This window comes from Bipolaris victoriae (genome assembly GCF_000527765.1).
Source record: "Bipolaris victoriae FI3 unplaced genomic scaffold scaffold_129, whole genome shotgun sequence".
NCBI classification, from domain to species: Eukaryota; Fungi; Ascomycota; class Dothideomycetes; order Pleosporales; family Pleosporaceae; genus Bipolaris; species Bipolaris victoriae.
This window is the reverse complement of record NW_014575263.1, coordinates 40,796-68,752: the sequence shown is the minus strand read 5'-3', so window position 1 is coordinate 68,752 and position 27,957 is coordinate 40,796. Positions and strand designations below refer to the sequence as shown.

Sequence of the window (27,957 nt, the reverse complement as noted above, 5' to 3'; positions counted from 1 at the left end):
TGGGCAGCCAGGGACCGCCTGTTATTCATCTTGTCTTGTCATGTGTGCCTTGACGCACTAGCAACCGTTCTCTATCGTCGTCCCAAGTGTAGGCCAAATCCAGCAGACCCCCGCTTGTTGCCCCTAGTCACTCTGCCGCTACCCCCTTCGTCGTCAATCTCCATGGCATCGTCGCCCATGAGATTCCGCTTGCCATTGTTCTTCTCGTCGCTGGCCTGCATGGCTGCTTCAAACGCACGCTCCTTCTTTCTGCGTAGCTTTTCCCGATCCAATGCCTCCTGCCTAACTTTCGCAGCTTGAGCCTCGAGATCGGCAAGTGCAGAGTCGCATCGCTGTGACCATGACTGGAGTGTGTTCTGGAGGGCGGGCAGGGACCCAGGCGCGAGATCTCGCAGCGGCGAAATGGATGTGACGGAGACGAGGGAATGGGCAGGGTCGAGGGTTGCTGTGATGAGGCCAGAGTAGATGGCGGTAGTAATCAGCTCTTCAAGAGCGCGGGGTGTAGGCAGCTCGAGGGACGTCATAAGGTGTTTGTAGGTAAGGGTGGTGTGGGAGTGAGAGAGGGGCAACAGGGAAAGAAGCAAGAGCTTCTGGTGTTGCTGTGCTGAGAGCTTTGGGAGATTGGGTTGTGCTAAAGATTGTCAGTCCAAGAAGGTCCTGTGTGTATGTACAGCAGTGAGTGTTGACGCACCCTTGTAGTCGGCCCAAGTTCCCCAGGCAAAGACCTCGAGCAGGGTGAGATACGGGCCATACTCTTCCGAAGTCCGGAGGTTCTGGATGTTTGGCGTCTGCAGCAGCTCGGCGAATACATAAGTGTTGGGTGCGCTCGTGGCTTGCACAATCAAGTCCGATGCAGCTCGTGGGGAAGTGGCCGACTTGCTGAGGGCGAGAAAAGGCTCGAGAGCATTGAGGGCCTTTGTTTGCTCCATGGCGAGGGAGATGTGGTTGGAGTTATTATGATTATCTGTAAATATGGAAAGCAAGTCGATGTCTTATCTCAGTGGTGGAGAAGGCGAGCAAATAGCGATGTGGTGAGGGTACGTACAAACATACCGTACCGCCCAGGCAGCTGCAGTCGCAGTCGCGGTCGCGATTTCCCCGCCAAACGGGCGTCTGCCCCACTTCCACCTCGACAGCAACCTGTCTCTCCATCTCCCTCTCTCTGTCTCCCTCTGAAGACAGGGAAGGCTTTCCCACCCGTTCTGCCGCACACGACAAGACTACAATATTGAGCCGGGTCCATTTCCGTCAACAGAACACGTTCTCGGTAAGCGGCGTATTCTTTTTGCTACAAAAGAACCCACACGGCGATCCGCCACACGGGCGTCCAATCTCCTCAGCCTGGGCACGCCCAGCATGGCTCTCCGCCCCATCAAAACGAACGAGATGTACTTCACAACAACGTTGTGAAAAAAAGTATGCTCTATTGTCATTACAGATATACTCGTGTATACAGATCCACAGATTTTGTATACATAATAAGTTTATTTGAGTGCGTAGTGTTTGGGCTGGAAGAACTTGAGACGCGGCAGTGTTTAATGGGGCACTTTTCATTACACTACTTATTTCAGCCCACCAAGAGATCCTTCGCCCACGAGAGTAAGCTGTAGTGGCTGGAGTCAGGCTTGCAGACCGCTGCGGATTGAAGCTGAGTAGCGTGTCAGACGCGATACGAACACTGCCTTCTTCCAACAAAGTACACACAATAGCAACGCGCCAAACCATGACTGTATCCCTTGGAGCGCCTCGAATGTCAGTAATAGTAGCCGAAGGTGAAGCTTCCCCTGTAACACCTGAGCTTCATATTACCCGCATGTTTTAGAAACCTGCCTGTTTCAGCGCGCTACCGCCAAGCAGAAACAGTTATCGCATGCGAAGATCCACGGGTCAAGACACGCCTGCGCACAACGCGGAACCTTAATTGCAGCTCGCGTTGAATATCAAGCCCGTATTTCTTCTTGCTCACGGACAATGCTTATACTGGCTTTCCGAAAGCATCCATTTCGCGAATAGTGGCTTCACCTGCCCCAACGACAGCGGTCCGTCGTCCGCCATACTTACCGCTCTAACCCGCTTAAGACTACCCGCCGCGCCGGACTCCGTTCAGCATTGGTAAGATTGTGGCTGTCGCTGCCCGCCTATCAAGCGCCATATTAATTAATAACTGCACTGCCTGACACTTTCCAGAAGCTGGGCTTCTTTTTATTCAGATTCACATCGCTGTCCCTCCCGGATCCTGCTCGCTTGGTCAGCCCTCGCTACGCTGTCGCAATCATTAGGCTCGCGTTCGCCCTGACTTTGCCACATCGTACGACCCGCTCCCCCCTGTTCGGCTTCTTGAATGCCACCTACTTAAATCCCGGCCCTTGCCGTTTCGACTTTGCATACAACGACGATACGACTTGCCCTGGGCAGCACTCCGGAGTGCCCTCCCAGTCACCATGGCGCCCCCAGCCACTGCGACTGCGCACATGGCAACAACAACGCTCAAAGTCGAGGGAATGACATGCGGCGCATGCACCTCGGCGATCGAATCAGGCTTCCAGGGCGTAAAAGGAATTGGAAATGTATCCGTAAGCTTGGTTATGGAGCGGGCGGTGGTACAGCACGACCCCGAGGTTATTGCGGCGGACGAGGTCAAGGAAATCATCGAAGACAGAGGCTTCGACGCCGAAGTACTGTCTTCAGATTTGCCCATGTCGCATAGTGCTGACGACCATTTCCTGAGTGACTCGGAGGATGAAGAGGACCACACAGACAATAGCATCTCAACCACCACGCTTGCAGTGGGCGGCATGACATGCGGAGCGTGCACATCCGCCGTCGAAGGCGCATTCAAAGACGTGGCCGGCATTAAGTCCTTCAGTATATCACTGCTCTCCGAGCGCGCCGTGATTGAACATGACACTACAATGATTTCCGCAGAGAAGTTGGCCGAGACAATAGAAGATGTTGGCTTTGACGCGGAGGTGCTGAGCACCGAAGCCGCAACGCCAGCACCCAAGAAGAGCAAGAGCAGGAATCAGCACAAGACCTTGACCACCACCGTCGCCGTTGAAGGCATGACATGCGGTGCATGCACATCGGCTATAGAGGCCGGGTTCAAGGATGTTGAAGGGGTTTACCAGTTCAACATCAGCTTACTCGCTAATCGTGCTGTGCTCGTGCACGACCCTGCCAAGCTTACAGAGGCTCAGATTGTAGAGATTATTGAGGACCGGGGTTTCGATGCTGAAGTCATATCATCAGTCGACAGTAGCGTACAGCAGTCGTCGTCGAGTAATGCTCCTTTGCAGCTCAAGATCTATGGATTACCTGACGCTGCCGCTGCCCAGGAACTCGAAGGGATACTAAGGAAGCGATCCGGCATCACATCTGCAACAGTCAACTTCAGTACTTCAAGAGCCACTATTCGTCGGGAACCTCAGATCGTCGGCATTCGTACCATTGTCGAGGCTGTGGAGGCTGCAGGCTACAATGCGCTAGTCGCTGACTCTGAAGATAACAACGCACAGCTCGAGTCACTTGCAAAGACAAAAGAGATCCAGGAGTGGAGACATGCGGTTATCTTCTCTGCTTGGTTCGCTGTGCCCGTTTTTCTGATTAGCATGTTCATCCCCATGTTCTTGCCATTTATGAACTTTGGTGGCATTCGGCTCATTCCTGGTCTGTACCTTGGCGACGTCATATGCCTTGTTCTCACCATACCGGTGCAGTTTGGCATTGGAAAACGCTTTTACGTCTCTGCGTACAAGTCGTTGAGCCATGGTTCACCTACCATGGATGTTCTGGTCGTACTCGGTACTTCGGCTGCCTTTTTCTTCAGTGTATTTTCCATGCTGGTATCGCTCCTGATCCCCCCTCACACGAAGCCAACGACACTTTTCGACACCAGCACTATGTTGTTCACCTTCATCAGCTTGGGTCGTTATCTCGAGAACAGCGCCAAGGGCCAAACTTCCAAAGCTCTGTCTAATCTCATGTCGCTGGCTCCTTCGATGACCACTATTTATGCCGATCCTATTGCTGCTGCAAAAGCTGCCGAGGACTGGGAAGCCGGCGAAGAAAAGTTGGAACGCAAGTCTGTCGACGGAAATGCTGCCGAAGAGAGGGTCATTCCTACCGAGCTTATCGAAGTTGGCGATGTGGTCATCCTTCGTCCTGGTGACAAGCTTCCAGCCGATGGAACAGTAACGCGCGGAGAGTCCTATCTTAACGAAAGTATGGTCACTGGAGAAGCCATGCCGATCCTCAAGAAGAAAGGCTCCCTGGTCATGGCTGGTACCGTCAATGGCAACGGCCGTCTGGAGTTTGTCGTCACTCGAGCCGGCCGTGATACGCAGCTCAGCCAGATTGTCCGTCTCGTCCAGGAAGCCCAAACAAGCCGTGCTCCCATCCAGAGGCTCGCAGATACTGTTGCCGGATATTTCGTACCAATCATCATCACTCTCGGCCTCGCCACGTTTGTTGGATGGATGGTTCTTAGCCATGTCCTCCCTTACCCTCCAAAGGTCTTCCTCGATCACTCCAGTGGCGGCAAATTCATGGTTTGCTTCAAGCTTTGCATTGCTGTCATTGTCTTCGCGTGCCCATGCGCCCTTGGTCTTGCCACGCCAACAGCTGTTATGGTCGGCACTGGTGTTGGCGCTGAACAGGGCATTCTTGTTAAAGGTGGTGCTGCTCTGGAAACCGCAACTAAAATCAACCACGTTGTGTTTGACAAGACTGGCACGCTTACCGTTGGTCAGATGAGCGTATCCAAGGCCGACATCCAAGGTGGATGGGCAAGTGCTGAAAAGAAGAATCTATGGTGGACACTGATTGGACTGGCCGAAATGGGCTCTGAACATCCGATTGCCAAGGCTATTGTTCTTTCTGCAAAGGAGCATCTCCGCCTAGGGCCAGATGACAGCTTGGATGGTTCCGTGGGTGACTTTGAAGCCGTCGTTGGCAAAGGTATCACTGCAACAGTCGAAGCAGCTCTCTCCCGCGAGCGCACGCGATACAAGATCCTCATTGGCAACACTGCTTTTCTTACCTCTGAAGGAGTCAATGTTCCCGACTTTGTGGACGAGCCACTGACGCCTGCTGCTGCTGCCAATCCCCGAAGCGGCCCTCAAACTCACTCGGCTGGTATCACAACGATTCACACCGCTATCGGCAACACATACACTGGTACCTTGAGCATGTCCGACACGATCAAGCCCTCTGCTCGCGCCTGTGTACTCGCCCTGTCCCGTTTGGGTATCAAGTCTTCGATTGTGACTGGTGACACTTCAGCCTCGGCTCTAGTAGTCGCAGCAGCAGTTGGTATCGATCCTGCTGACGTCCATGCATCATGCGCGCCTGCCGACAAGAAAGCGATTGTAGAAGATCTCCAATCCCGTGGAGGTGTGATTGGTATGGTCGGCGACGGCATCAACGATTCTCCGGCTCTCGCATCTGCAGACATTGGTATTGCCCTCTCGACTGGTACGGACGTTGCCATGGAGGCGGCCTCGATTGTTCTCATGACTAACACAGACCTACTGGCTATTCCTGCTTCTCTCGTCCTCAGCCGCGCCATCTTTTTCCGTATCAAACTCAACCTTGCGTGGGCCTGCATGTACAATTTCACCGGACTTCCCTTTGCCATGGGCTTTTTCCTCCCCTGGGGTCTGTCAATACATCCTATGGCTGCAGGCGCAGCAATGGCATGCTCGTCGGTTAGCGTCGTTGTTAGTTCTCTGCACCTCAAGTTCTGGCGCAGACCTAGCTGGATGAAGTTGAGCGTTCTTGACCCTAGTGCCCCGATTGACGAGAAGAACTTGGAGCTGGAGAAGGTTGGCCAGCAGGGAGTATTCAGTTTCGTAAAAGACTGGATCAGCGAGGCATGGGCGGCTAGGAGACGAAACAAAGAGGAGGCCAGCTACATGCCCTTGAGAGACATGGGCGAGCACTGAGATGGACACATCTGAGTGCTGTGGGAAGATTGGAGTTGATTGGATTGTTGCTTGCTTCTGGTAAAGCGTTTAGGATACCATTGTGTACTATGCATATTGTTTCATTTTTTTTGTTACTGATAATTTCTGGGGTAATTGTTCATAGCCGTCGACTCCAACTGTTCCTAGTAGTCCTATGTGAACATACCGTTTGGAACCAAGTCTCCGTAAAAAGCAATCTTCTATGAACGTGAGACCGCCATAGTTTCCAATCAAGGCCTAGAGATGTAGGCGGTGCACCGCAAAGCAGGAATCATGCATCGACCTGCACTCTGGACAACCCGTGCTCTGCTAGAAAGTGCCCAGTGGGGTCATTGACGTGCGCGCGTGATTGCATCGCGAATCGCGGCCAGGGTCCACCAATTGGCGTCACAAAGATAAGCCCAGACGGACAACACAACACGGTAGCATTGCGCTATCTCTCACCGGCGCAATTTCTGATTCTTCTCACGACCTCAGGGTCCTGCGACACGTATGCGACCGTGATCTGTGCCGACTTGCCGTCTACGACTTTGCGACCACAGCTAGCCAGCCCGTCAAGATGGGGAGGAATCGCGCTGTGTCCAACGCCTCGACGCGGAGCAGCGAGCCGCCTTTACAAGTAGGTATGGACATGGCCAGAGCCGTGCAGAGCCTTTCTAAACTGTGACAGGAGCTGGGAAGCATGTATGACTACCTGGCAAAGGTGATATTGCTGGGTCCTAGCGGTGCTGGCAAGTAAGTCCGCGATAAGGCAAGTATTCACTGCAAACACCGAGTAACTGAGCAACATAGATCCTGTCTTTTGCATCGTTTTGTTAAATCCGAATGTACTTCTGTCGCGCCTCCTCCCGTTGCACACCAGTCTAACCACTACTCCAGGGCGCTCTCTATCCAGCCAAACAATCGGTGTAGAATTCGCATCCAAAATCGTCCACATTGCCGACCGCCGCCGCTCCCCCTCTTCCTCTGCGTCGCGAAAACGAATGAAACTACAACTCTGGGACACTGCCGGCACAGAACGCTTCCGCTCCGTGTCGCGATCCTACTACCGTGGGGCGGCGGGTGCAATACTTGTCTATGACGTGAGCAGCTGGCGGAGCTTTGAGCAATTGCAGACATTCCTCAACGACGCAAGGGCGCTAGCCGGGCCCGACCTTACCATTATACTCGTAGGAAACAAGAATGACGTCGAGACTGGGGAGGGAATTCCAGTAGGGTTAAGCAGTAGCCAAGGCGCCAATGGAGGAGGATATTCCAGTTATGGGAGCACACCAAGTTCAGAGAGCGGACTACCGCCACCTACACCATCGTCGCAATCCAGCAGAGGAACGAGCCTCAATGCGAATCTCCATGCTTCGTACACTATAGCCCCCGAAGGCCGCGAGGTGCCCACCGAGACGGCGTCGCGATGGGCGGGGCAGAACGGGATACCAGTTGCGGTCGAGGTCTCCGCACTAAATGGAGAGAACGTGGAGGAGCTATTCAATAGATTGGCGAGGATGATCTTGACCAAGATTGAGCTGGGCGAAATTGATCCTGATGACCCTGCGAGTGGCATACAGTATGGTGATTTGGGCTGGGACGACGGTGGAGGCAGTATCAAGAGCGGGTTTGGAGACGAGGGTGTCAGATACCGTAGAAGAGGCAGGAAATCTGGTGCACTGAGCGAATGGGAAGACGTATTCAGACTCGGCGGGAATAGACGGAAAAGAGGCTGTTGTTGAAAGTGTGGTCTGCGTATACGATGGACTGAAACAGTTACACAAGCGGAATTTCTGGTTGAAGCTTTCGTTTTTTTTTTGGCAGCGCGTTCAATTGCAGTCACGTAGTAGTTTTCCCTCTGATTAGACAGCATACCCCCTTTGAGTTTTCTTTTGTCCTTTACGAAAATACACGATATACTAGACCCCAGATTCTGGACAGTCTCACGCCACATGGGTCATCCTTGCATGCTTTTGTCCCCAGTTATTTACCTTTGGGTTGAATTAAATGGCCAGACATCGCTGACCACCACCGGGAGTTGCGACTTTGAACGCGGAAGTTCAACAACTTAGTGAGAATTGTTAATTTGTAAAGTAAACTGGATAGATTCAAAAGGCCTTACCTTGAATATACCTGTAGAAATTTCAAGTATAACCCATGTGCAAAGACACAGTTGTTTGTAGAGTCTGCTCGATACCGAAGCACATGGAAACCAGCGATTTTGTTAAGTATCCAACGGTGCGCGGCTGTTTCGGGTATGCTACTGGATAAGCGCTTACCTATCTGCCAATCACCGTTTGCGATTTGGCGCTTTAGCCGTGTTGATATTGGCGTCTGTGTGTCGTCATGCATTGTTCCTACATCAACACCCCACTACGCCGCGCCAGCACATACGCATACGGACAATATACCGGAGGCTTGTTGTCCATACACTCTTGGAAGTTTCTGATCTTGAAAGGCGGAAGTCATTAAACAAGGTGAAAAAAAACCCTCCTCGCCTCCCGTGGCAACCAGAAGGCGACGAAGAAACGCTGTATGTATCCGCTAAAACGCGTCCAAAACCTCGGTCTCGCCCTGGGCTCGCCACATCACGCAGATCGCGTCACTTGCCCTAACTTCGGCCGTCAGACATGTTCCTGGAAGTGGCGCGGGACGTTAGCATGGTATTTTGCATAACTGAGTCGCCTTCCAACATGAACGCATGCACTATTATCGCAGCTTTTCCTTGTTCGCGTCGCCTTCTTCCCACACATGCACATATCCTTTCCTCAGGATCCTCTTTGCACTTTCCTTTCTCGTCTCGAATTTCCCGCTTAATCCAAGAATAAAAAGTCGTCGCGTGCTGGATTTTTTTAAATTCAAACTGTTGACCTCAAGAGTGTTTAGACCACTTGCCACCATCAGAATGCCTTTGCTTAATCGCCTGAATCCTACGCCAGCATTCCCCGCACATAGCGGCCCATACAAGGTCGGATCAGCAGATGTAGAAATACCTTCGAGCGAATTAGCGAGTCAGAGTGAAAATGCCCCTCCCACGGAATTACCAACAGTGGCTTTTCGTGTCTTCTACCCGTGCAAGCAAGATAGTAACGAAAGAGCTGTAAGATGGTTACCAAATCCGCAGCGGGAATATCTCAGCGCCTATGCGAAATTTTTGGGAGCCAATAGTGTATTCGCTAAAGTATTCTCGTAAGTTTCTTTTGGAGAAAAGCCCTTAAGAGCAAATGATCAGCACTAACACATGCATAGGCTATTACCTCAATTATTATACTATGTTTCAATGCCTGTACACCAAAACGCGGAGCTTTTGGCCCCACCACCAAAATCTAGTCGATGGCCCGTCATGGTCTTCTCACACGGTCTGGGTGGCACCAGGAACGCGTATTCGCAAATTTGTGGCTCACTGGCAAGCCACGGAGTTGTAGTTGTCGCAGCAGATCACCGTGATGGTAGCTCACCTCTAGCTATCCACCATACGCCAGATGAAAAAGAAAAGTTGAAGCGAGTAGAGTTCAATTCAATTTCCTACTATCCCAGTACGGAAGCGTACCAAGGAAGAGACGAGCAATTGAAGATTCGGCTATGGGAGCTGGGAATGATACACGATGCGCTATTAAAGATTGACGAGAGCCGACAGCTGAAGAACGTTGCGCAAGATCAACCGAAAGGAAAGAGTGTGTTGAGCATGTTCTCGAATTTGCTTGATATCCATGAACCAGGTGCTATCAGTTTCGCAGGGCACTCCTTTGGCGCTTGCACAATGATTCAGTTTGTCAAGTCGATCTACTACCGGCCTCAAGGACAAATCCCAGATTACAAACCATTATACATCCCTTCCGAAGACTCGAATATTGTTCGCCAGATCACGCCCTCTAATTCCGTTATTCTACTGGACCTGTACACGATGCCTATCCAGAGCCCAGACACTGCATGGCTCAGAAGCAAACCAATGCCATGCTACGACTCCCCCAACGGTGGCAAAAACCTCCTCGCCATCTCCTCCGAAGGTTTCTACAAATGGGCCTCCAACTTTCGAGAAACAAAACGCATCATCGCCAAGCCATCACCGTCAAATTCAAAGTACCCAGCTCAGCCCGGCCCACACATCTTGTACCCCATCGCCTCAGCCCATCTGTCCCAAAGCGACTTTGGCGTCTTATTTCCCTGGTTAACAACGAAATTCTTTGGCGTCAAGGAGCCAGAACGCGTACTCAAACTCAACACCCGCGCTATACTGCAGGTTCTACGTGAAAACGGTGTTCGCGTCGGTAATACTAGCGCGGCTGACCTTGAGCTTGAGGACCAAACAGTGAGTCAAGCCAACGACACGACGATCCTGAGTCGCACCAAGGATAGCGTCCGTGGATGGGTCAATTTGAGCGCCGAGGTGGAAGGCGGTCTTGATTTTACGGGGTTGAAGAAAGTCGAAGGGAAGAACGTGGTTAGTACGCCATCGGAGAGAGTGGGTGGTGAAGGAAAGGGACCGACAGATGCGGTGGTTGAGGGAGAGGGGCTGGGGCAGGTTGTTGAAGGGAGTGAGAAGTGATTTGTACGATTTGGGGGGGCGGGTGAAGGTGGTGAGAGATAGATTGACGAGTAATAGAGTTAGAAAGCAGGGCGTTTCTTTTATCTGGACGTTTTCATCTACCTTTAGTACATATTGCAATGGTTATTATTTGAGAAGTGCGTATTGTTTCATTAGTGATATTGAGGAAAGAGAGGCTCTTAGATATCTATTACTTTATATATTGACGAGTCGCTTCGTAAATCACTTGTGTTATGTAGTCCTAGATAGAAGCAAGGTTGCAAGACAGTTGTAGGGTAAAGCTACTCTGTACTTTGGTTCTTACTATGAACTATTGATATAGTGGCTGCCTGGTGCTAGCTGTACCGCAAAACCCGATGTATGTTAAGAGTGTCATGTAGTGCATCTCGTTACTTATTCTACTTCAAGACTGATTTGAGCGTTCTACATATCTGAGGCTTTTAACCACCTCTTTCGATTTAGTATAGTCTAAGCACATACTTACGTTCATGGTAGTCTTGTTTAGATATTAAGTGGCGCACTACTCAAGCAGTAGTGAAATCATATGTGACACTGCTTATTGCCTAGGACACACCCAGCTGCCACACTCACCGCCCATTCTTTGTGTAAGGTTTGGTTCGTTTGCTGTTCGTTTGCTTGCAGGCCGGACTCACTTGCGGCTAGCGTAAGACATAATAAGCACGATTCATCTCACTATATCACAAAGTCGGCCAACCCAATCAACTCAACCAACCTGACATGGCTAATCAGAGAGAGGAAATGTCAATGCGACCACCAGCGTGGATGCTGAAAGCGGCACGAAATGCTGTGGAAGTATCAGGTGTCAACTCAGAAGAAGCATTCGCTGCTAGGATCCTTGACGTAGGGAAGCAGGCAGAAGCGGGCAGCAAGCAGCACCAAGAAACCATAAGCTTGTTAGCAAACAAGATGAAGGAGTTAAATCCGAAGCCAGTATTGAAATCTTCGGATAGGTTTGAATACGAGAACGTCGGAGAAGAGTCCAGCGGTACTGAGCGACAGCCTGTGAAAACAAGCGCTGCTCCCACCGTGGCCACTTCTAGAAAGATCACACAAGCGCCAGACAAGAACAAGCGAAAGGAGGCAGTAAAAACCCTAGACAAAAAACAGAGTAAGAAAATAAGGTTTCTTACTGAGCAGGTGGAGAATGGCTCGTCACTGAAAGACACGGCACGCCAACCACAAAAGGGGGCATTGACTACAGCAGTAAACAATGCAAATCCCAAGGAGACCATTCCTGCACCGTCAAAATCCTTGCGAACTTCCCAATGCAAGTTGGATCAATATACCGTACACCAGGACCTACCAGAATGGTACACCTCCATCTCCACTGACAGCATACACATGAAGAACCTGTCCAAACGGCGGCCCCCTGCGCTCACAGCCCTAGACGCCCTCAAAGACCTCGCCCGCCAATGCGAAGACGCCCCCAAAAGGAACCGATCCAGCGATCTCCCAAATCTCTACAACAAACTCCGCGATCTCATCCACAAAGCCGAGATCACTCTCCCCGTAACCCCCTACATACTCCGCAAAACGCACATGCTTTCCCCTCAAAATGGCCTTCCCCGAATCTTCCGCGCAGAGACAAACTTCCCTCCAGACATCAAAGCAGACAGCTACCAACTCTACAAGCGCTGGTACGCCGGCAACCTAACCCAAGACCTCCTCCGCGGCATACTTACCAAAAAATCCACAAACCGCTCCTCCGACTCCATCTGCCCCGTCTACCGCTCCACATACCCCGTGACCGCCAAATACATCGGCCAAGGCCACCTCGTGCCCGGCCAATGGTGGCCAACTCAACTCTGCGCCGTGCGCGACGGCGCCCACGGCCACCCGCAAGGCGGCATCTTCGGCAGCAAGACCCACGGCACCTACTCCATCGTACTGTCCAGCGGAACCGGATACTCCGACCTCGACGACGGCAACCTGATTCACTATTCCGGCACCGAAAACAACGACAACGCCGGCTCCATCTCCGAGAATACCAAACACTTGCTTACATCGCTGCAGACGCGGGATCCGGTGCGCGTGCTGAGATCGAGTCAGTCGGCCAAGGGGAATAAGTATCGTCCGCAGAGGGGGATTAGGTATGATGGGTTGTATACGGTTGTGGCGTATGAGGTCTTGGATGAGAAGAAGGGCGTGCTGAGGTTTCGGCTCGAGAGGTGTGAGGGGCAGGAGGGGATTAGGTGGGAGGGCGAGGCCAGGAGGCCGACGGTGTATGAAGTTCGGGAGTATGAGCGGTTGAAGGAGGAGGGGGCGTGGGTTGCATGTGTTGAGAAATGAAGGAGGGGTGTTTGGGTATGAAAAGGGAGGCATGGGAGATGGGATTCTTTCTGTGCTCATGTAGGGTTTTTGGAGTGATCATTGGGAAAGGATTGGGATGTTTGGGGATTTTCATCTTACCCCCTTTATATAGATAGTTGAACATGAATAGTAGCAATAGTAGTCACATCATAAGACCCAGGGAGACTGAAGAACTAGGATGAAAAACTGCCTCGTATTTGCAGTCACCTTGTTATTGTATGCACGGTAACCTGGGAAATTATCGTCTTTTCCGATTTCCAACCCATTTCCAAAACCCAACGTAAGATAAAATACACACAATATGTTCTCTACTCGTCATCACTCTCTTCCTCGTCATCATCTTCCATATCCACATCCTCATCGCTCAGTCCTTCAATATCAACCTCCTCCTCTTCATCGTCGCTAGCCTCCTCCTCATCGTCATCCTCAAACACCTCGCCATTCTTCTTTCCCTCCATCTCAGCCTCCTTCCTCTTCTTATCCTCCGTCTTGCGCGCATCATCCAGCATCTTCTGCTTCTGCTCTCTGGTCTTTCTCTGGCCCGCGACAAAAGCGCCCAGAGGAGTCTTCTCCCATTCGACCTCCTTCAGGAAACCTTCGACACCGGCGCGGTTGTTGGGCGCAAATTCAACCTTGTTGCGCTTCTCCTCGACCCAGCGCGAGTTTGCCTCGAGCTTCTGGACAAGAAGGGCAAGCATAGACGAGACCTTGTTGTTCTTGTTTCCGCCGCTCTTCTTGGTCATGGCCTTGACCCATCGCTTGAGCATGACAATGACAGGGAGTGCGAGTTCGGGGAAAGCAATGTTCTTGGTCCAGAGGACGAAGAACTCAGAAAGAAGCTCTGCAACTTGCTCGCCAATGCCATCTTGGTAGACGCGTGTGCGTAGGTAAGCCTTTGTCGCGCGGATGCTGACGTTGAAATCGAGCGCCTTGAGAGTGCTGGGTTTCGGAGGCTTCTTCATTTCGGCCGAGTTCAGGACTTCGATAAGGGCGGGTGCCAAAGGAATGTAGGTTGAAGTTGCTTGAGAGATGCGGAGAAGGGAGCGCACAAGTTGGAACCGGAGAGGGAAGTATTGCGATGTCGGGATGAGGCGCATAGCTCCGAGCGTGACTTGGACAACGGGATAGATGAGCGGTCGTAGCGGTGATGCCTTTCCAGCCTCGGCTTCCCGGAGAGACTCACAGTGCATCGATACTACACGGGACCAAAAGTCTAGGGAATGGATGTACTGCCAGTTGTATACTGTCTTGTAGGAGTCCTTCGTCTTGTTTGTGATACTGGTCCGGAGATGTATGGCAAGTTGACGGATGAAGCCAAAGCCAGTTGTGTAACCTACTGTTGGATCGATGCCCCAGAGTTCAGACGCAGTGTTCTTCATGAGATTGATGCCCTGCACGTTATGGACTGTAGTGTTTCTTGCGCCCTTGACAAGGCCTTGGTATGTTTGCTTCAAGACAGCCTCACGGATGCTTGGGTCGGCAATGACCAACAGACGTCGCAATACGAGAAAGGCTGATACTCGGGTGCCGTCGTTGTTGGAGCTGTCGGCCCATACAGCGGCAACTGAGCGTGTAACCTCGCGAATGATCTTCTTGAATGAGAGAACATATGGGAGGAGGCTTGACAAGGAATCCAGAGTCATCTTCAATGTTTTCGCATCGGCCAAGTTCTCAAGCAGGTGGTGCATCGAGACGGTATGCGACTTGAGAAGGGGCGTAAGAGTGCGGAACTTTTTGGTATCTGTAGGAACGCGACTATTTTTGTTAGCGATGGTCGTAAAGCACTGTAGTAGTATGCTTACATCTTGCCGCCAGCACTCTCCTTGACAGGTAGATGATGTTGGAGGACCTTGGGGACAAGCTGAAGAGTAGTCACTTGGACCTGGTGATATACTGCGAACTGTTAGCGTTGCCATATTTTCAAGACATAGCCAACATACCATCTGGATCTGTTATCGAGTACTTGTATGACTTTCCACTGTCCTCATCGTTCATGTGTGCAGCAGAGCGGAATGCAAGAACAACCTCCTTCATGGCGCGCAAAGAGTGCTTGGACTCCATTGAAGATTTCCATTTCTGAACAGTCTTGATAGTGAGGTCGTTGCCCGTAGTCTCTGCCTCGTCGGCCTTGTGCTTTTTCCGTGGCGTGGCCTCGTCCTCACTGGCAGAGAGTGCGTCAATCTCAGCGAGGTCGGCGTCTTCGGCAAAGTCTAGGAGTTCGGCATCGTTTTCCTTGAGGTATTTGTAGAATTCGGGGTCCTTTTCCGCCAGCCCAGCGAGCTGTTCCTTATGAGTGTCCATGTCGTCGCCCGACTCGCTGTCAGATCCCGAATCGTCAGCAGCGCCCGGTGCCTCTGCCATGTCCTCATCAGAGCCCTCTGAAGCATCCTCGTCAACAGGTGTGCGCTTTCGCTTGCCAGTCTTTGGCTTGGTCTTCTTCTTGCTCATCTCTGGGATCTGGAAGCCGCCCTGGAAGAATTGGTCCATGGACATCTCGCCCAGCTTGTCATCCTTTGCCCCGTTCATCTTGAGCCTCTTGGCAGCCGCCTCCTCCTCGACGTCGTCGGCGCGCGCATTGTCTCTAGCCTTGCGCTCTTTCTTCTTGGCGTCCATCTGCTTGCGCTGCTTGATCTTGGCGACATCTTTGCGGCGCTTGATGGTGTCGCCGAGCTTGTCCTTTTGGAACTTCTTGGTCGCCTTGGAGACGGGCATCTCGGCGGAATTGGGGGGTTTCGGTGGTGGGGGAGGTGTTGCTGGCCAGACGTGCAGCTGGTGGTTGAAAAACTTGGGCGCTCGAAAAAGTTCCCAGCGCTAAGGGACCCTGCAACCACTAGCGCTTCCCCACGCCATGCACGCTTGACCAGGCCGCCGCCGACGCAACCTGGGCCTGGTGCCTACACTATAAGCACGACGACTACTACACCTACAACTACGACTGTGTATACTTAACCTCTATCGCCATGTACAACGCTAGGCCTCTCGCATATGCGCCCACGCCTTACATTCCGCGCTCCAATCTGGCCGCGACCATCAATCTCGACGAGGTATGACGCGCTTCGGTCCCACCACATCTTGCGCTGGTCACTAAATGGCTGCCTAGGAAGTCAAGCTCTCAACAACAAACGCGGAGCGCGACTTGAACGATTCTCTTGCCGAAATCTACAGCATCATCATCACCCTAGATGCCGTCGAGAAGGCCTACCTCAAGGACTCGATTGCCGAAGCCGACTACACAGAGACATGCAGCCGATTGATGAAACAGTACAAATCCAATCTCGCCAACGAGACAGTTGCACGGGCATTCGGTGATCTGGATCAGTTCGCCAGGGAGTGGCATGTACGTTAACAAAGCTGGCGACTATTTCTGCCGCGCTAATAGCACACCAGATGGAATGTCCAAGGGCCGTTGAACGATTGCGCGTCGGCATACCCGCCACCGTCGAACAGGGACCATCGAGACCAGCTCAGCAAGGTGACTTTGGCGATGCAACACTTGTAGTCAATGCGACCGAGACCTTTATTACTCTGCTGGACGCCATTAAGATTGGACTTGTGGAAAAGGATACGCTACATCCTCTCCTTGTCGAAATTATACAAGCGGTTAATAAGGTGACTGACGTCGATTTCGAGAACAAGGGCAAGATTGTCCAGTGGCTGATTACGCTGAACCAAATGCGCGCGGCCGACAAGCTGAACGACGAGCAGGCGCGCGAGTTCCAGTTTGATATGGATCAGGCGTATTACGGGTTCAAGAGCACGCTGAAGAAGGCTTGAGAAAGTCTTTGATGCGTGTTTCTGGTTTGGAGAAAACCGTCATTGGTACTGTGAGCTCATAGCCCCGCACGGGCCCGCTGGACTTTGGTGAGTACCGAATGTCGCACCCCGCTCGCCGATATTGCGACCGCGCCTCCGCCATAGTCAATTCAAAATGTCCATGCTACATGGTATGGATAGCGCCTATCATTTGTATGACTGGGTGCTAAAGTCTCCGTGCAGTCCTCGACCTCCCCCAAATCTACACCAAGCCCTCTGCTGAGGCACTCCTCGATACCCTCAGACTTCTCACAACTGCCCCACCGTCATGGGAAGAGCCTGGAGAAACGAAGCGCAAAGATGGACAAGCGCTGGCAGTCACAGTCAGCCCAGAAGGCGTCACAGGGTACCTCACAAGCATCATTGGTAGTGATCTACGGTGGATAGAGGATGAAGAATTGAAGGAGCAGATTTGGGATCAAGCCAGCGCAAGGCTCAGTGAGCGCTCTGGACGATCTGCCATGGGCGCAATGTCACGTTCATTCCACATTCCCACGTCGTCCGACGCTTTCGACCTCAGCATCCACGAACCGACTATGACTGGCGACGACTTGGGTCTGAAGACTTGGGCAGCGTCATATCTCCTCGCGAAACGCCTCAGCTCGTTCGATCTGGTTCCTACGGATACAAAAAGTAGACTACAAGTCCTTGAACTTGGTTCGGGAACTGGGCTGGTTGGACTCGCCATGGCAGGCCTGGGTGCAGACGTCGTGCTGACAGACCTGCCTAGCATCTGTCCGAACCTTAAGTATAACATAGTTCAGAACAACGAGGTGGTTATCGGGAACAATGGAAGTGCTCGGGCAGCCATGCTTGACTGGACTGAGCCTCAGGTTTGCGAACCGCTAGAGGACGACGGTGAGGCCGTGCCCGCAAAGTTTCCGGTAGTCCTGGCTGCAGATTCGCTGTACTCTGCAGATCATCCTCGCATGCTGGTAGACACAATTGCAGTTTGGCTTTCCCAGGATAGCGACGCCAAGGTCATTGTGGAGTTTCCCTACAGAGATGCATATCTGCCTCAGATTGAGGACTTTCGCCGTCGAATGCTTGAGATTGGGCTGCAGATAGTAGACGAAGGTGAAGAGAAAGGATATGACGACTGGGGCGCGTCCAGAGCGAGCGGTGACCCAGACGACGGTGCGCTCGTGACGTGTTGGTGGGCATGTTGGACGAGGAATGGCTCAAGTGGTAAAAGGCCACCAGTCAGTGGCTAAAGTTGGGCAGATTATCCTTTGGGAGATATGGCCAGGCGAGGCCTAGGCTTTTTGGCAGGGCCCCCACGGACCATGCACGTGGGATTTTTCTGGTCATTCGCATACTCGCGGCGGTGCGCAGCAAGAAACCCTCGGAGCAACGCCGAGATGTTCAGACGGAACGATCCAAGAAGAGTGATGCACGCGCCGGGTAATTAGTCCGGGTAATTAAAACGCTTCCAGACTCGAGCCTTTGGTCAACAGCCTTCCTGCTAGCCTGGGCGGGATAGCTCGCTGCGAAGCTGTAGCTCGGGGGTCCACCCTTTGCATCGTCATTACATACGACTTGCCTGCGCGTGAGTTTTGACAGATTATTCTTGCTTCTTCTTCTTCTTTTCTCCCTCTCTTTGTAGATATTGAATTGAACCAATACCAACAGTCACATTCATATCTTGCACATTACTCACCATGGCTTCACAAACCGCTTCTCAAAAGGTACTTTACATTGCCCCGCCATAACCCCGCCATGCACAGCGCGACACGACAACATCGCGGCCAACATCCATAGCGGAGGAGCAAAAGATGACTGACATTTTACCAGAACCCCTCTTTCGTTCTCCAAGAACCATTCAAAGTCACATATGAAGATCGGCCAATTCCTGAACTCCCATCACCATACGATGTTATTGTGCGGCCACGATGGACTGGTATCTGCGGTTCCGACGTGCACTACTGGGTCGAGGGACGCATCGGCCACTTTGTAGTTGAGAAGCCCATGGTGCTCGGCCACGAGTCTGCCGGTATCGTACACAAGGTCGGCGACAAGGTCAAGGGTCTGAAAGTCGGAGATGAAGTCGCCATGGAGCCTGGTGTGCCCTGCCGTCGTTGCGTGCGCTGCAAAGAGGGAAAGTACAACCTCTGCCCCGACATGGCATTCGCAGCAACTCCCCCATACGACGGTACCCTCGCACGGTACTACACTCTTCCCGAAGACTACTGCTACAAGCTACCCGAAAACATGAGCATGGAAGAGGGCGCCCTCATCGAGCCCACCGCCGTCGCTGTCCACATTACCCGCCAAGCAGCCATCAAGCCCGGTGACTCTGTCGTCGTATTCGGTGCCGGCCCCGTCGGTCTGCTCTGCTGTGCCGTCGCAAAGGCATACGGCGCAAAGAAAATTGTCACCGTCGACATCAACGACGAGCGTCTGGGCTTTGCGCTCAACTACGCTGCCAACTCCAGTTTCAAGAGCGAGCGCGTAAGCGCAGAGGAGAACGCCAGAAACATGATCAAGCAGTGTGAATTGGGACCTGGTGCCGATGTCATTATCGATGCATCTGGCGCAGAGCCTTGCATTCAAACTGCCATTCACGCTCTACGAATGGGCGGAACATATGTTCAGGTACGTATTTTTTTTACTGACGGTTGTGGATATTAAATTTACTAACATATTATAAACAGGGCGGTATGGGCAAGCCAGACATCACCTTCCCCATTGTAGCAATGTGCACAAAGGAACTCAACGTCAAGGGTTCTTTCCGCTACGGTCCCGGTGACTACCAGACTGCTATTGATCTTGTGGCTAGCGGTCGTATCTCAGTCAAGGAGCTCATCACAGGCAAAGTCAAGTTTGAGGATGCTGAGAATGCGTTCAAGGAAGTCAAGGGCGGCAAGGGTATCAAGATTTTGATCGAGGGTCCTGCCGAGTAGGGTTGATCTGGTTTCTTGCAAATGTGTCCTGCGGTATTATGGTTGTTTTTGAGGGCGAAGAAGGGTAGATGTATGTCTCGTCACGAAATTTTCTTTCTTTCTTTTTTAATCACGCAGCGAAGGAGACGCTGTTGATTTTTTTTTCTGGACGTTGATATGAAAATGAAGCATTGTCTAGTATGTAGTAAAAAAAGTCCCCGAGAAGGCAACGGTCATGTCAACGTCTATTTTATATTTTTTTCAGACGTGAAGCTGGACGTTTTTTTTTCGTGAAATACACATGTTCATTGTAAAACTAATTTCCATGCTTTTCCCTTCTCGAAATAAATTCTTTCGTTTTTCCCAACAAAATAAAAACAATCTTTTTATTATCACAAAATCCATGCTTTCCAATGATTTCTCTATACTTGCAGCTTTTTCTCCATATTCCCTCTCCATCCCCCCCCCTAACCCAACCCCAGCCACGCCCCACCGAAGCACACCACGTATGAACCCCCAATCAACCCACGTGTCTGCGGAGCAAATTATTCCCAAAAAGAAAAAAAGAGAAAAAAAAAGGGGGCAAAGAAAGAAGTGACGTGGGTGCTGTGGCTGAGTTTGTATGAACATGGGCATGCCTGAAACACGACGTGTGTCACGCACGTTCCTTTACGCACGTCAGTTTGACGGGTAAGGGACTCCAAGTGACGAGAGGGATTTTTTGTGCAGACGGTAAATTGTTCTACAATGTTCAGTGTTTCCTTTATGCAAGAGAGAGAACCTTTTTCGTTGACGTGCAGGTTTTTTTTGGGGGAGTTAAACTATGTTGTTGATGTGTTTTGTTGCGTTTTGTTACTTGCGCTGACGTTTGATGGGGAGGGAATCATGTTCATGGAGGTGAAAAGGTACACAAATTTACAATGTCGATGAATTTTATTTTCTTGATTTTGTTTATTTTTTTTGTAAACTTGATTGTTCAAATTGCGCAGATTGCGAGAAGGAATTCAGAATGGAGGCCCCCCGCAAGAGTTTGGAGGGTTGAATGCTTGACTTGAATACATGATCGTCATGACGATGACTATGGAGAAATCATTCGCACACGCTATATGCCTTTCTCCTTAGCAACCAAAAAAAAGAGTAACACGCGATATTTGGTATGATAAGAATGCGCCGGATTTGCCTTTCCCACGCTACGGCTTTCTGCGGCCGGCGGGGAGATGAGAAAAAAAAATATATAGAGTTTAGTCGCTAAATCAAGAGGGGTGTCTGCCAGAGATGTCGGGTTGCAAAAATGCGGAAAAAGGTACAGTCGTCTACATGGACAATGGGTACATGATTCATAAATCCCGGGTTGAAAGGGGTGTGATGAAGCGAAATTGGGGTTTGTATGTGCTGAGATTATTCTGTCTGTGTACTGTGGACAAACTATACGCCTATTTTACGCGCAGTAGAGCCGCGCTTAGGTAGAGTCCATGGTTCGGGACAGACAATCTAGAGAAGTGTTAGTATGATAGTAGATCAGAGGAAGAGATCATGTGGAACGTACCTCGCCTTCGCTGTATGCCCAAAAGTAAGCAAACATGCCGACAATGTAGTACAGGCCAGAGTTTGTGCCTTGGTAGATGAGGAGAGCACACAGAGCGCTGATGGGGTAGACGATGAGGCGTGCTTCGATTGAACGATGCAGGCCCGTACCAGCGAGCAGCGGTAGGGGCCACTCCCAGGCGAGGCCAATGACACCGAGAACTACATTGAGGACTTGCAGGACGGGAATGGGCTTGACAGCGCCATCGAGGTTCTTGGTGAGGAAATCCCAGAAGATCTTGGGCCAGAAGAAGCAGTGGAATCCAGCGGCTATTTGGTCTATGGTGGTAGAGTTAGTAACAGTGGTGGGAGTGTGCAATCGGGAAGTGGAACTTACAGGCAGCAGCAGTGAGGATGACGAGACGCGCCCAGTGGTTCTTGATTAACTTGCCCATTGTGCAGAAATTATAAAGAAGGGATACGAGCAGTAAACCGAGCCCGCGGTCGTTTGAGAAAGAAAGTTAAATGGTAAGAAGAGAAAAGAAGGAGAGAAACAAAGAAAGTAAGCAGAAATGTCCCTTCGACTACCAGTAGCCTCGTTGACAGATGAGCAGCGGACGTGGGACGGAGGGGCAGGGCGGAGTTTGTTATAGGCAATGCGTCGGGTACAACGGCGGTTCAGTGGAGGCTCAAAGCAGTAAGGCGTGGATGGAGGACAGGCACCGATGAGCAGAGTGGATAGATATTGCGCAAGTGCTATAGAGGGCTGAGGCGTAGGCGAGTCTCAGGCGTGTTAGGTGTTCAGGCAGCGTGGTGTTGCCGTTGAGCTTCGCGACGTGAGGTGTATCAGTATACCGGGAGCGACAGCGGGAGGTCGACCCCAATTGTAAAGACAATTATGCGCCATTCGGATCCTGGTTGTTTTCGGCTGGGCAGCGACTGGGGTGGGGTGAAATGGTGCAGGTCAATTGTGTAGCCGCTTGACCCGCACGGCTGCCATTGAGGGCGGTTGTGGTCAAGGTCATTGGCTGTCTGCACGAGATGGACGAGCGTGCTTGGCCCCGCTGCAGCCACAGCGGCCGTGCGCCGGATGCTCGTCTACCCTATCACGTCCCAGCAACAGCCGCTTGGCTTTTGCTGCCAACCCCTCGCCCTGCGCTAGACGGTGAAGAAGGCGAAAAAGAGCACCTCTTCACGCTCACGTGCCTGTGATTGATGGCGACAGCAACATGCCACCCACCGCCAATGCAAATCAGAGCGCGATATTCACATCCCAGTGCTGTCGGCTATCTCTACATGACGCCTCCACATGCTTTCGCCTACTCTACTAGTCTCCGTGCTGCCGATAGTCTCCACGCCACCGGATTGCTCTCTCTCTCTCTGACCCATGACCAGCCATGTGCGGCCTGGGAATTCTCCGTCATCCATCCAGATGCGGCACGGCCATGGCTTGCTCCTAGCCAGCGGATGCCTGAGTCCCGGTTTCTCCTCTGTGCCTCAGGATAGTGCTCGGCGGGGCGCATGACGATCCACGGCCTTACTGCATGGAAAACAACATCGAAGGCTGCTCCTGGGTCCTCAGGTACGCTCATCAAACAACATCATACGACAACGTTTACTTCACAGGCCTGTTCATCCTGTCAATGCCGTCGAGACAAAACAAAGTGGTCCGATACTCGTTCTGTATCAGTTCGCAGCAGCAGGCAAGCTTTTCTCCTACCTGGTTGTCGGAGGATTGCGTAGCCACAGAGAGCGTTAAAGTGCTGATCGGTTGGGGTTCAGCGAGCCGAACGAGATCTTGGGGTAGAACAATGGCCTGACTTTGTTTTCGAGCGGCGTGGTAAGATTATGCGGCGAGCAGTGGGTGCTGTAGCCGTTGGATTTGCGTTTATTTTGCATGGTAGTATAGTAAAGTTGATATGTATACAAATGCCTCGACTAGTACAAAATACTAGTGATGGACACCGCCACCGCACCAGCCACAGCCACAAATTCGTACCCAATGGTCCAAGCCACAGCGGCAACTCTGCGAATGAGCCAGCACTCAACCCACTCAACCCATCTCCATCCCATCCCATCCCATTCGCAGCCACGACTCTGCGTTGTCTGAGCTATTGATTTCTCAGCTCAATCGCCCAGAGCACTCGTCGTCTTCTTGGCCGTCTTTTGCACCTGCACACCGCTCCCGTCGTCACACAAACCAAGGCGAGACTAAAAGGGTGCCAACGATGTTCGCTCGCTCAAAGGCCCACTGTGGATAGGGCCGGCAATTGGCACCTCTCCATCCATCCAGCCGGAGGCAACGGCCACTGACCAAAATAGCGACGACGTCTTGTACTCGTGCAGCTAGACACTATGCACTAGCGGGCGTAAACTCTGTGGGGGTACCTGAGCGCTTGCAGACTGCCCGCCATTGGTCGCCTGCTCCACGCCCAGCCTCTCGACCGATATCCAGTGCTACCAACCACGACCGAGAAGTGCCTCTGAGTACAACTCGGCGGCTCACACGCCAGGACAGCTACGACGGGCTCACACCATGCTCTTGTTCTGTTCCGCCGTATCCATTGTGTGTATTAGTGGGGAGGTAGGGCCACCCTAGTTTAGGAGTAGAGCCGCCACCTGAGAACAAGACCCATCTCAAACACTTGTCCCTCACCGTCTGCCCATTGCCAACGCCCAAGAAATTGCATCCTAGCCATTTCCATATCACGACTTTAACATAGCAAACGACAGCGTTGGCCGATTCACAGCCTGTTTTCTCCATTTTACTCACGACACGCCTTCCAACGCCTACCGTTTCACCACGACCTCGCGTATCAAAGTACCCGATCCGTCAGATAGCGTTCTCCCCCAGTCCACTCGTAAATCCGCCCACGCCGGACAAAAATCCTCCCAAACAATACCGCGACACGACAAGTGCGCCTGTCAGATTGACGCCGAGATCAACGTGTCGACTTTTGCGCTTTCAGTTGCAAATCCTGTGGCTGCCTCTTTCTCTCCGTTGTCCTCACCAAAACCTGAACCCCTCAAACAAAGGCCAAAGCGAAACATTGCTCGTATCGCTGCATACCGCTAGCCATCATACATACACGGTGTCGTGCATTACCCCCGAGACCGCCAGCCGTTGTTAAGCCCCGAATTTCTCCCCTAAAGACCAAGGAAAAAATGGTTTTGTGCCTGGCGCTTCAGGTCTGAGACGCTCTTCACACACTAGGCGCTCGCGCATAGCTGCGAACCCCTCCACTACCCTCAACTCCTCAAATCTACGCCTTAGGCTTAGTGGGCATTGGCGCCTCCGCAACTGCCTTGCATCGCTTCCCTTCCTGGCTATTTGATCATCTATCAAGCTTAGTCGAGCTGGTTATACCAGAGGCCTACCAGGACATCGGCCTGAGCCACATCCGTACCGAACCAGGCCCTGTCAGTTTCAGCACAGCGTGCCGCTCTACCCACTCCTGCGCGGCTCCTCACGACTCGCACACTGATCTGCGTCGGTGAGCTCGGCTTGTTCCTGGGCTAGACATTCTAATACCCTTGGTTCCCAGCCAGTCTTGGGGTCGTCCTCCACCTCCACCCCTCTTCCTCGCACACCACTCCGCCCGTCCCGGGACACCGACATTCTTTTCTTTATTTCGTATCTGGCTGGCCGGGTCGAACTTCGACTGGATCGTATTGCTTTTCTGGTTGAGGTTCGCTTTTTACTACGCGTACACTCTTTAATCTTTCATAATCACCGTTGAACGGACCGTCGCAACCACCACTACCACCACCACAGCCTTGCAGCAACCGCCACCATGTCTGGAGGAGGAGTCTCATGGTCGCGGCTCTTTACGCCGTCGAAACTCGCCTTTCATTTCTTCTTCTGGGGCTTTCATTTTGCCATCTTCGCCATAGGATGGTACGCACGATCCCATCAAACTATTAGTTACGCATGTCTGACATAACCACAGGTGGAAGCAAGCCGGTGATGCACGTCTAGCACCTCTCAACGCTCTTCAGTTTTCCGTCTGGATATCTCGTGGTGCTGGTCTAGTCCTCTCAGTCGACACAATGGTTATCGTTATGCCCATGTGCCGAAACATCCTCCGATGGCTGCGACCCAAGGCGCGCTTTATGCCTCTTGATGAATCCATGTGGTTCCACCGACAAGTCGCCTATGCTATGCTGTTCTTCACGATCCTCCACGTTGTGGCGCATTATGTCAAGTGAGTGGCGCCTGGCGGTAATCCATATGTCTAAGCTAACAAAGGTAGTTTCTTCAACGTCGAGCGTGTGCAAGTGCGACCCCAGATCGCTCTTCAGATTCACTACGCAGAGGCTGGTGGTATCACGGGACACATTATGCTTCTTTGCATGCTGCTGATGTACACCACGGCCCACCACAGGATCCGCCAACAATCATTCGAGACCTTCTGGTACACCCACCACCTGTTTATTCCGTTTTTGCTCGGCATGTACACACACGCAACCAGCTGCTTCGTCCGTGATACAGCCCCAGCATGGTCTCCGTTTGATCACGACAACTTCTGGACCCACTGCATTGGTTACGAGGGTTGGCGATGGGAGCTTGTTGGTGGCGGCTTATACCTCTTTGACCGCCTCTACCGTGAGATCCGCTGCAGGCGCGAGACTAAGATTGTCAAGGTCGTCCGCCACCCGTACGATGCTGTTGAGATCCAGTTCACCAAGCCCAGCATGAAGTACAAGCCTGGACAGTGGTTGTTCCTGAACTGCCCGGAAGTCAGCTACTACCAGTGGCATCCATTTACCATTACTTCTTGCCCCAACGACCCTTATATCTCGGTCCACGTCCGCCAGGTTGGTGACTTTACTCGTGCGCTCGCCGATGCGCTTGGTGCCGGTCAGTCGCAATCCAAGCTGTACGACGAGCTGGACCCCATGGGCATGTACGAGATTGCTCTGCAGCATGGCCAAAAGATGCCTGCCCTCCGCATCGACGGACCCTACGGAGCTCCTGCTGAAGATGTCTTCGAAAACGAAGTCGCTGTCCTCATTGGTACTGGTATTGGTGTCACACCTTGGGCCTCGATTCTCAAGTCCATCTACCACCTCCGCCTGAGCCCCAACCCACCCAAGCGTCTCCGTCGTGTCGAATTCATCTGGGTCTGCAAAGACACGTCTTCCTTTGAGTGGTTCCAAACGCTACTCTCCTCTCTCGAAGCACAGTCTCTTGGTGGCGCAGACGGCGACCAGTTCTTGCGCATCCACACTTACCTCACCCAGAAGATGGATGCTAACACAGCGCAAAACATTGTCCTCAACTCTGTGGGCACGGACAAGGATCCTCTTACCGAACTCAAGTCGCGTACCAACTTTGGTCGTCCCGACTTTCAGCGCTTGCTATGCGGTATGCGTGACGGTATCCTGGACCGCACTTACATGAACGGTCTCGAGAGCACGTTACGCACCGAGGTGGGAGTCTACTTCTGTGGACCTAATATTGCAGCTCGGGACATCAAGAAGGCGTGTAAGCAAGCGACTTGCCAGGAAGTCGACTTCAAGTTCTGGAAGGAGCATTTCTAGACGTGTTGAAAAATCTAGTTGGGATTCTTTTTTCGCGATACTAAAACCATCTTGGTTCAAGGCGTGTATTTGACTATTGTTCTTGCCCATGTTATGATCATAGCTCCCCCGTTGGAAGAGGTAGCAACCTACGGGTGCACCTGTTTTTATTTTTCCTTTTTTATTTTTCTGTCGACTTTACTCCATATCCAATCTACTATCTACAAATGCAAATCTAGAAGACCTATTTTACTACATACTATCCTTCACACATGCACTGATTTCATACATGCACATGCTTGACTGAATTTGAAGATCTTGATGGGAAAAATTCGTACAGTATAGATGAACATTTTTTTTTGTCCCATGTGCGCGAGTCATCCTGTCTTCCATCGAACCATTGTCGAACGACAGTGTAACCTGTCAGTCATGTCAATCACGTCGAGTGCGCAGGGGGAGCGACTCCGCGCCTGTTGGCGCTCGTTCGGCACATCTGGTTTCCGAAAGCTTGCGCATTGACAAGGGAGTGCCTGAGGAACAGCAGGTGTGCTTGGCCTGGCTTGTCAGGCCATGGGAAGGCTTGGTATTCCGGGCAGACGAGCGGGATAAGATGAAGGGGGTTCTTGGCGGGAGTATGGCAGGATGCTATTACATGTGTATGGTACTGGGAACTGGGATTGCGAAGAGCTACTGTGGAGGTATATGTGACGGCGCTGTACCTACGCGTTGTGGCGTGATGGGACACAGGATGGCTCTGCGTCGAGATGCGCATACAAGCGCAGAGGGGCAGTATGGGCTGATTGTGGTCTCTGGTCATGAGTTAGGTCGAAGAGATGTTGTAGTCGCAGGTCACATATACGCAGGTGAGATTCTCCGGAGTAAGTAGTATGTATGTATGCGGTGCAACAACCAACGCAGTCCATGTGTCATTAGTAGCAAAACCCCCCAATACTTGTCGTTCTATTTCAAGTCACGCGTCCAGATATGCTCACTCGACTCGGTCACCGGCCGACCATGCACACTCGGCTCAAGGCCGAGGCTCAACACCACGGCTGAAGTATCGTGAAATCTGTCTTTGTCGCTTGGCGCGCTGCAGGATACATTACCAGAAGCGGTACTAGCTCCAACCCCACCACCCCATGCAGGCTTTCGTTGTCCGACCCCCCATCCAAGAGGCCTGACTCGGGCTGGCTCCAAGCGGCCAATTGCGGACTTTGTCGGGTTCCCATTCGTGGAAGTAATCCGTTCAACCCGCGGTCCTGTTGTCAGTGGGGTCGTGGCCGCGACCGTTTAGGAGAGATTATCACAACGACGCGTGCTGGCTGCCCCGCACCAATGATGGCCAGGCGGGACAACCACAGGTTAAAGACCATGGCAAGGCGAGACGGGCAAA

The 27,957-nt window shown here is 52.0% G+C and overlaps 11 protein-coding genes across 11 annotated transcripts; 7 read left to right on the top strand and 4 right to left on the bottom strand.

The window, feature by feature from the left end:
- Window positions 1-71: 71 nt before the first annotated feature.
- Window positions 72-929, bottom strand: COCVIDRAFT_30791 (hypothetical protein; the record flags this gene model as incomplete). Its single annotated transcript, XM_014696254.1, has 2 exons — window positions 72-631; window positions 692-929. The coding sequence occupies 2 exons, from the start codon at window positions 927-929 to the stop codon at window positions 72-74; spliced, it is 798 nt and encodes a 265-aa protein (XP_014551740.1).
- Window positions 930-2,441: 1,512 nt separating this feature from the next.
- Window positions 2,442-5,942, top strand: COCVIDRAFT_112142 (hypothetical protein; the record flags this gene model as incomplete). The annotated part of the gene is made up of 1 exon (XM_014696253.1): window positions 2,442-5,942. The coding sequence occupies one exon, from the start codon at window positions 2,442-2,444 to the stop codon at window positions 5,940-5,942; it is 3,501 nt and encodes a 1,166-aa protein (XP_014551739.1).
- Window positions 5,943-6,522: 580 nt separating this feature from the next.
- Window positions 6,523-7,687, top strand: COCVIDRAFT_42011 (hypothetical protein; the record flags this gene model as incomplete). Its single annotated transcript, XM_014696252.1, has 4 exons — window positions 6,523-6,582; window positions 6,634-6,698; window positions 6,756-6,790; window positions 6,843-7,687. The coding sequence occupies 4 exons, from the start codon at window positions 6,523-6,525 to the stop codon at window positions 7,685-7,687; spliced, it is 1,005 nt and encodes a 334-aa protein (XP_014551738.1).
- Window positions 7,688-8,850: 1,163 nt separating this feature from the next.
- COCVIDRAFT_20077 (hypothetical protein) lies at window positions 8,851-10,491 on the top strand (the record flags this gene model as incomplete). Its single annotated transcript, XM_014696231.1, has 2 exons — window positions 8,851-9,134; window positions 9,195-10,491. The coding sequence occupies 2 exons, from the start codon at window positions 8,851-8,853 to the stop codon at window positions 10,489-10,491; spliced, it is 1,581 nt and encodes a 526-aa protein (XP_014551717.1).
- Window positions 10,492-11,229: 738 nt separating this feature from the next.
- Window positions 11,230-12,801, top strand: COCVIDRAFT_30787 (hypothetical protein; the record flags this gene model as incomplete). The annotated part of the gene is made up of 1 exon (XM_014696251.1): window positions 11,230-12,801. The coding sequence occupies one exon, from the start codon at window positions 11,230-11,232 to the stop codon at window positions 12,799-12,801; it is 1,572 nt and encodes a 523-aa protein (XP_014551737.1).
- Window positions 12,802-13,130: 329 nt separating this feature from the next.
- COCVIDRAFT_30786 (hypothetical protein) lies at window positions 13,131-15,534 on the bottom strand (the record flags this gene model as incomplete). Its single annotated transcript, XM_014696250.1, has 3 exons — window positions 13,131-14,577; window positions 14,625-14,715; window positions 14,763-15,534. 3 exons carry the CDS (start codon window positions 15,532-15,534, stop codon window positions 13,131-13,133), a joined length of 2,310 nt encoding a protein of 769 aa, XP_014551736.1.
- A 248-nt stretch (window positions 15,535-15,782) lies between these two features.
- On the top strand, window positions 15,783-16,596 carry COCVIDRAFT_112089 (hypothetical protein; the record flags this gene model as incomplete). The annotated part of the gene is made up of 3 exons (XM_014696249.1): window positions 15,783-15,866; window positions 15,923-16,159; window positions 16,210-16,596. 3 exons carry the CDS (start codon window positions 15,783-15,785, stop codon window positions 16,594-16,596), a joined length of 708 nt encoding a protein of 235 aa, XP_014551735.1.
- Window positions 16,597-16,750: 154 nt separating this feature from the next.
- Window positions 16,751-19,538, top strand: COCVIDRAFT_42006 (hypothetical protein; the record flags this gene model as incomplete). Its single annotated transcript, XM_014696248.1, has 4 exons — window positions 16,751-16,766; window positions 16,819-17,837; window positions 18,430-19,230; window positions 19,290-19,538. The coding sequence occupies 4 exons, from the start codon at window positions 16,751-16,753 to the stop codon at window positions 19,536-19,538; spliced, it is 2,085 nt and encodes a 694-aa protein (XP_014551734.1).
- A 1,404-nt stretch (window positions 19,539-20,942) lies between these two features.
- COCVIDRAFT_112113 (hypothetical protein) lies at window positions 20,943-21,496 on the bottom strand (the record flags this gene model as incomplete). Its single annotated transcript, XM_014696247.1, has 3 exons — window positions 20,943-21,008; window positions 21,064-21,380; window positions 21,439-21,496. 3 exons carry the CDS (start codon window positions 21,494-21,496, stop codon window positions 20,943-20,945), a joined length of 441 nt encoding a protein of 146 aa, XP_014551733.1.
- Window positions 21,497-24,835: 3,339 nt separating this feature from the next.
- COCVIDRAFT_20071 (hypothetical protein) lies at window positions 24,836-26,585 on the top strand (the record flags this gene model as incomplete). Its single annotated transcript, XM_014696230.1, has 3 exons — window positions 24,836-24,939; window positions 24,992-25,246; window positions 25,295-26,585. The coding sequence occupies 3 exons, from the start codon at window positions 24,836-24,838 to the stop codon at window positions 26,583-26,585; spliced, it is 1,650 nt and encodes a 549-aa protein (XP_014551716.1).
- Window positions 26,586-27,000: 415 nt separating this feature from the next.
- Window positions 27,001-27,336, bottom strand: COCVIDRAFT_42003 (hypothetical protein; the record flags this gene model as incomplete). The annotated part of the gene is made up of 2 exons (XM_014696246.1): window positions 27,001-27,254; window positions 27,288-27,336. 2 exons carry the CDS (start codon window positions 27,334-27,336, stop codon window positions 27,001-27,003), a joined length of 303 nt encoding a protein of 100 aa, XP_014551732.1.
- Window positions 27,337-27,957: the final 621 nt, after the last annotated feature.